General features: G+C 37.4%; 1 protein-coding gene across 1 annotated transcript in view; it reads left to right on the top strand.

Moving 5' to 3' along the window:
* HIBADH (3-hydroxyisobutyrate dehydrogenase) overlaps positions 1 to 7233 on the top strand; it is a 105407-nt gene that overhangs the window by 16175 nt on the left and 81999 nt on the right. Inside the window, exons 3-4 of the mRNA XM_045864520.3 lie at positions 4548 to 4657; positions 7110 to 7231. Of these exons, the coding sequence (XP_045720476.1) occupies positions 4548 to 4657; positions 7110 to 7231 (232 nt within the window). The remainder of the gene's footprint in view (positions 1 to 4547; positions 4658 to 7109; positions 7232 to 7233) is intronic.

Consider the following 7233-nt stretch of genomic DNA (forward strand, 5'->3'; position numbering starts at 1 on the left):
GCAGAAGATAGCAACTTCTCTTTTTAAGCATTAGCGTCAAGGGCATATGACTTGTGCTTCATTTTCATTGTTTAGGAATTTCCTTGGAGATGCTGCTGATCTGTGCCAAAAGTCTTGGGACTTTTACACCATTCCTGTGTGAGTTTTCTGGTTGAACTAGGCTTAATTAGATTGTCTTTTCTTTTGTTTTCTCTTTGAAAACTTGGAAGCTATCTTGTTGTTCCAGGGTTGTAAGGCTGAGCATGTTTAGTTAAGTAATTCTCTTGGGATCTAAGCTGGCATCCACTCAGATCTTATTAAATGAGGACTTTAAAAGCCTCATTTCATGACAGAGTGGGCTCTGTCATTGTTGACCAAATGTTTCAAGATGTAGGTACAAGCTGTTTTTGTCAGTTTTTCAAGTGTAGTGTAATTTTGCAGTAACAGTGTGCTTTTCTACTTGGAAAGATTAAAAAAACACAGAGTGGCAGGTTTAACCAAGGTCACGATCATCTTGTTTCTTAGCAAGTTTCTTTTACCCATTTGGCTTACTTGGAAGCCATGCTGAGCTTAATTTTTGTGACTGTTTTATTTGGAAGAGACAATGAGATTTTCCTTTGTGGAAAGCAACTAGTTAACAGTTGTCTCCTTCCAGTGGATAATGTAAAAAGGAGGTACAATTCCCTCAGATTACTCTGGGCCTCCATGCTCCCATGCTCCCTCCTTCCTCCCACCCAGCAAAGCGGATTTTGTCTTTATTTTTTTTTAATTTTTATTTATTTATTTATTTTTAAAGATTTTATTTATTCATTTGAGACACAGAGAGAGAGAGAGCATGAGCAGTGGGAGAGGCAGAAGCAGGCTTCCCGCTGAGCCAGGAGCCCGATGTAGGGCTCGATCCCAGGACCCCAGGATCATGACCTGAGCCGAAGGCAGACGCCCAACCATCTGAGCCACCCAGACACCCCAGATTTTGTCTTTAATTCATCCAGTCTTCTACTCCTTGTATTGCATACCTGCCATTGATGGGTACTAGTATACAGATGAATCTAAATCCAGAGAAATTGGCTGCAAAAATTCTCAAAGACTGGAGATATCGTGATACACAAAGGAACCAATCTCCTGTACTTAAAATTGAGATAATGGAAAAGTAGAGTCATCTTAATTCATAATAATTTAAGAATGAAGCAGATGGAATTAGCAAGAGATCTTTCTGGGTGATCATGACAGACAGAGCAGAGCAGTGGCCCAGAGTCAGCCAGGTCAGTGACTATCCACAGACAGGGAGGTGCGGAAGAGTCTTGTTAATGCTGTACCTTTGTACTGATCATATCCCATGAGCCCTTTTTCACAGAGGCTCTACCTTTCTAGACCTTAAGTGAAATATTTCTTTACCTAAGTTTCCTTTCTACTTTGGAGATAGAACCCCCTAAAGATAACCCAAATCACTATTCTTATTTTGTAGATTCAGAAACTGAAGGCAGAGGGGTTAAGTGATTTTCACAAAACCACACATGGGCTTAGTGGCTGAGCTGCAACTAAACCTAGGTCTCTGGCTTCCCAAATTAGTGTTCCTTTCACTGATCCATGCTGTCTTTGCTTATCCATTCAATTAGTAAATGTAATTGTAGGGACTCTAATTAGTTTGTCTCCTAAAGGCTTTTGTGGTTAGTGTCAGGCTGGCAACAAGGTTTGTTTTTTTTCCCCCCAGCTTTTGAGTCGTGGCCAAATTTTGTCAGTCAGTTATTTCAGTCTTGAAGTCATCACATGGAAGTCAAGATGAGTTGAATAGCTGGACACACATGTCTATGTATCTGTCTAACAAACATGCCTTCTGTAGTGCAAATTAGAGACTGTTATTATAATGTACCAAATGTATATAGTCATTAGATACGGAGCAGTTGTGGCCAATACGGTGGTGACATTCCAGCTATCACTATCATTGTGTGTTTTTTCTGGACCTGTGAGCTTTGACACTATATAATATATAATTGAGGGGTTAGCAGGACTCTGGCAACCCAGGCATCCCAAGAAGCAGATGCTAGGGATGCAGGGGGCTGATTGGTCACCCCATGCACTTGGCAGTTGCATGAATTGGCACTGCCAGTTCATGGGTACGAGAAGCTTGGAGGTGTGAAGTATACTTAGATCTGTGAACTAATTGTTGGTGCCCCTGAGGGCACCTCTCAAGGAGTCATCTGGGTAGAACTGAATTTCCTTCAATGGAAGAGACTCACTGAATTCCTAAGAGAAAGTCTGAAATTGACTCTTAGACCTCAGGGCTTACCACGGGGTCTCGGAAAGATCAAGAGACATGGAGCTGAGATGGAAGGAAAGACCACTGAAAGGTATGCCGTTGTTTTGCATTGTATGTATTACTTCACTGAAGGAGAGGTGAAAAGATGAGGCTTTCTCTGTACTCATATTTTTAATGCAGTCCAGGAGTAGAGAAATACTACTGTAACTTTTCCTTTTCTTATACTCATCTTACTCAGCTCTGTTTTTCTTGAGTAAATGTGAACTGTTTGCCAGCAAATAGTTGCCTCTTTTTGAATCTCAGCATTTATTTGGGCGTAGGAAAGGTTTTTACTTGACTGAAGTATTTCTTTGTAATTTCACAGAAAAAAATTTTTTTTCCCGAAAATTTTTAGGGCAAATCCTGAGGATGTATCAAAATGTACTGTTGAGTGTACATTGTAGACTCTAAGATGCCATTCTGCCTTTAGAATGAAACATTGAAAGAAGGAGTATCTCTTTTTTTGTTTTAGGGTCGGAGATATTTTATGTTAGCATTTAATATTAATACACAGAGTATTAGGATATTGATTGCCTGAAATTTTATTTTATTTTTTATTTTTATTTTTATTTATTTATTTTAAGATTTTATTTATTTATTTGACAGAGAGAGACACGCGAGAGAGGGAACACAAGCAGGGGGAGTGGGAGAGGGAGAAGCAGGCTTCCCGCAGAGCAGGGAGCCCGATGCGGGGCTCGATCCCAGGACCCCGGGATCATGACCTGAGCCGAAGGCAGACGCTTAACGACTGAGCCACCCAGGTGCCCCTGCCTGAAATTTTAAAGTATGACTTACTAAATTACTTTATGTTAAAACTGTGTTTGTCTCAAATTTGATTTCGAAGCTAATAGTCTTCTAGGGAAAATTGAATTGTGATTACCTCTAGCTCATAATACTTAGATTACACACTGTTTGCCTTTCCATTCCACTTTCATCAACTGCATATCAAAGACAAAAAAAATGTTAGGTATCATTCCGCCACACAAAAATCAGAGGCATTCCCATTTGTAGGTTGCTTACATGGCAGTTCACATTTCCTAGCAGAAAATATGTCCATTTCTCATACATGTGTACATCATTCTACAGAGAAAGAAGTCTTCAGTTATCTTCCAGACAGTCCTTTGTCTTTTTTTTTTTTTTAAGATTTTATTTATTTGTCAGAGAGAGAGAGCACAAGCGGGGGGAGCGGCAGGCAGAGGGAGAAGCAGGCTCCCCTCTGAGCAAGGAGCCCAATGTGGAACTCGATTCTAGCGCCCTGGGATCTGACCTGAGCCGAAGGCAGATGCTTAACTGACTAAGTCACCCAGGTGCCCCCCTTTGTCTTTTTTTAGGAGAGATGAAGCTTTCATGACAGGTGGGATGACGGATTATTTTTGTTAAAGGAGAGTTTGAATCAAGAAGTGAGCTCCAGTCTCTTCTGACTTCTTTGGTTGCCAACTCCCTGGCCAGGTGTATCAAGGAAGGGCATGTGTGAGAGAGAGCAGGGGTTTGGGGAACGCCGGTGAGGGCGTGTACATCTCTGCATGCATGCACACAAACAGAGGATGAACAGTAACTTTCCTTGACAGTATGTTTATGGTCATCATAAGGCAGAAATGAGGGTGGAAATGAGAGTGTACCTTGATGCCTATTTGTATGTCTTTCTTGTATCTACAGTTTCCACATGAGTCCTGGTAGCTCACATGCTCAGCCTTTATGGTAGTACTTACAGTTAATGCAGAAAGTGCTCATATCCTTGTCCTGACCTTTTCATTTCCATACAGGCTTAATTTTTTGCTTTTTTTTCCATTGAAAATGGAGAGTGGAGGATGATGGTAATCGGGGCTTGAGAATTTGCTAGGGGATTTTGCTGCCTGTGGAATCACTGGTGAATCCTGGAGTTCAGCTACCATCCCTGTTGCACTTGAATGTTTTTCTTAGTCAAAGCATCTACCAAAAAGTATGCTGTTTCAGAATCCAAGTTGGAGGAATCCATGAGAAGTACGTCCGTTCCCAGGACTGTTGGGTTTTGCCCTTTCCCCTTCAACTCACTTCACACTTTTTAAAATAAACAGTAGATTCAATTCCATAGAAACTCCATCTATATGTGTATAAGGAATGGACTCTATTTTAGGCATTAACCTTTTTTTTTTTTTTTTTGTCATTTGGAAACAAGAATTAGTTTTATTCACGGTCTCTGTTGTCAGCATGCATAAAAAGTGGATCCTACTTGTGCTCTAGGAACTGCTTCCATTTTAATTTAAATAATGTGCCTTTGTAATTTTTTTTAAAGGTAGTGTCTTCCCCAGCAGATGTAGCTGAAAAAGCTGACAGAATTATTACAATGTTGCCCACCAGTATCAATGCAATAGAAGCTTATTCTGGAGCGAATGGAATTCTAAAGTATGTATTTCTCAACCATGGAAATTTTCTTGTTATGATAGTCCATGAATTTCACATTTGTTAACACTTTAGGAAATTACAATTATGTTTGTTAAACCTTTCTATACTGTTTTCTTAAAAGTGAATGATGTGGTTTCTCTCTCATTGTAAAGGGTTTATTTTTTCACTGAAAGCAAGTATGTGACTTTTGGGAATAATTTTTTTTGTTTCTGTTTCTTTCCTTAACTCTTGCATTAACCTTATGCTTTCATCACTAACATGTTTAAGAGACTTTTAAAGCTTGCATTTTAAACTGTACAGATGTTACAAGCATAATTTTCTTATGGTTTATAGAAATTCAGGAAAAGGTTTCTGTGAAAAATAGAACCAAACATTGGAAAGAACACCATTATTTAACATTTTATTATATTATAAAAAGTTATTGTATGTCCTCTGGGTTAGTACATCTGTAGTAAGAACTTCGAAAAGTTGGAATTAAAGGTTAGCAGGAGCTCTTTAAATAAAATGTAATTTAGGTCAGAGTTTTCTAGCCAGTGCTTAGCTTCCCTGGCTTTGAGAACCTTTGGTTTAATTCTGCCTATTGCCAAATCCTTGTGGTTGTGTTAAAATGACAGTGGTTGAATTTCTGATTTAATTTCCTGGTCTTACTGGTTCCTGTTTCTAACTTGTTTTGTTGTTGAATTTCAGCAAAGAGCTAGAAAAAACTGTAGACATATGTAGGACTAAAAGAAAGGGTTTAATTTCATGAAGCTATAATACATGAAATATGAGGTTTTTGGGAATTGAATTGCTTTAGAAAACTAACAAACTTGGAAGCAAAAGACACTTGGATATTAGGCAGAAAACTGGTAAGATAAATGTTTAGATTTCAGGGAAGGTTGAAAGGCACTCATTTTGGATGGAGACTTCAGGCCCATGGTGTGTGTGGTCCTGAGGTAACCTAGCTGTCTCATTGTCTAGTCTGCCCCAGTTATGGCCCTGTGTTGCCTGTCTAGGAAAAGTTACTAAAAATTTGGAGACAAAATCCTGTGTTTATTAATATTCTTTACTAAGGAATATGGTGGTCATCTAGCAAGGAATTTTGTCTAGGAGTGCTTTCAGAGAATGCGGCTTTACGTTGAACTATAATTTGCTTTTCATGGGTAGTTCTTTATTTTCTTCTGGGTTGGAATCCTTTCCCCATACCTAGTGCATATGTAATTTTTGAGACAGTTTCCCATTTGCTTAAAGATTTAAGAGCTTAAGAATATTAGTATCATACAACACTGGTAAATGTAATTCTTATTTTTCACATAAAGTGAAACTTCCACATACTGAGGTGATCTGTAATAGAGCATGCTATTTCTTTTCTGTGGAATATACCCAATCATTGCATTTGGACCAGATCAATTCATATGTTTATTAAAATTTTTGTTTAAAGCATTTTGGATGCTATTTTTTCTATAAAGGATTTTTCTTTAATAGTTTTTTAGCGATGATTTTCTATTTTCTCTTTCAATATTTATATTTATTCATTTCTAATTTTTCAGTCATAATTATGATGAAGTGTTATCTGCGTTAGTTAATCTGTAGTAAGGACTTTGGGAAGTTTGAATTAAAGGTAAGCCATAGCCCTTTAAATAAATGATAACTTAGGTCAGTTTCCTAGCCAGCGTAGATAGGCATAGATTATAAAGGAACCGTGTAGATAGATATAATCTGCACTTATAGTACAAACAAAAATATCTTATAAGAATGCCATTTACTACTGATGTAAAATATGATAGAAGAAAAGACTGTTTCCCTGCTTTGCCAATGTATGTGTATACATTTACCATAAAGAACAAAAAAACTATCTGCGAGACTTCCAGGTCCATTCCTTTATTTTCCTTTCTGCTTCTTTGATGTTTTATTTTATCTTTAAAAAGCGGTAGTTACTGAAGAGTATGCCACCCTGAAGCAGATGGCTAAATTTCAGTGGTTTATGTTTCTTCTACCTAGTGGAAATGACATGGATATGTGAAATTTGCAATATGACTTGTTAAAGATAAATAGAATACTTTTTAAAGAGCCCCAGCTACTTTACAAACAAAAATTTAAATCCTACCAAATTATAAAAAGTTCTTTAAAGCTTGCATTTTAAAGTTAATAGGTGTTTTAAATTGCCTACCTATATTATTATGGTATTGTGTATTTCACCTGAAACCAGAGTTTATACCATGTAGTTTATTAGATTATTTAGGTTTGTTTGAAAGAGTTTGGGTTTACTTTGAACTTTAATTGATCTGGAAATGGATTTGAGATTTTGAAGCAGTTCTAATAATGCTTTTAATACTAAAGCAAAGACCTCCTTGATATGTAGCAGCTTTTAGCAGATTCTAATTCTATAGGTAGTTGCATGAAATGTTTATTCAGAATTGTAAACTATAGGTTTATAGTTTTAAAAAACTATTATTTTTATTTATTTACTTAGAAAAGTGAAGAAAGGCTCACTACTGATAGACTCCAGTACTATTGATCCTGCAGTTTCAAAAGAATTGGCCAAAGAAGTTGAGAAAATGGGAGCAGTTTTCATGGATGCCCCTGTTTCTGGTGGT

Source organism: Mirounga angustirostris, unplaced genomic scaffold (assembly GCF_029215605.1).
Source record: "Mirounga angustirostris isolate CCGP_5_RB_7025 unplaced genomic scaffold, mMirAng1.0.hap1 SCAF_12, whole genome shotgun sequence".
Lineage (NCBI taxonomy): Eukaryota > Metazoa > Chordata > Mammalia > Carnivora > Phocidae > Mirounga > Mirounga angustirostris.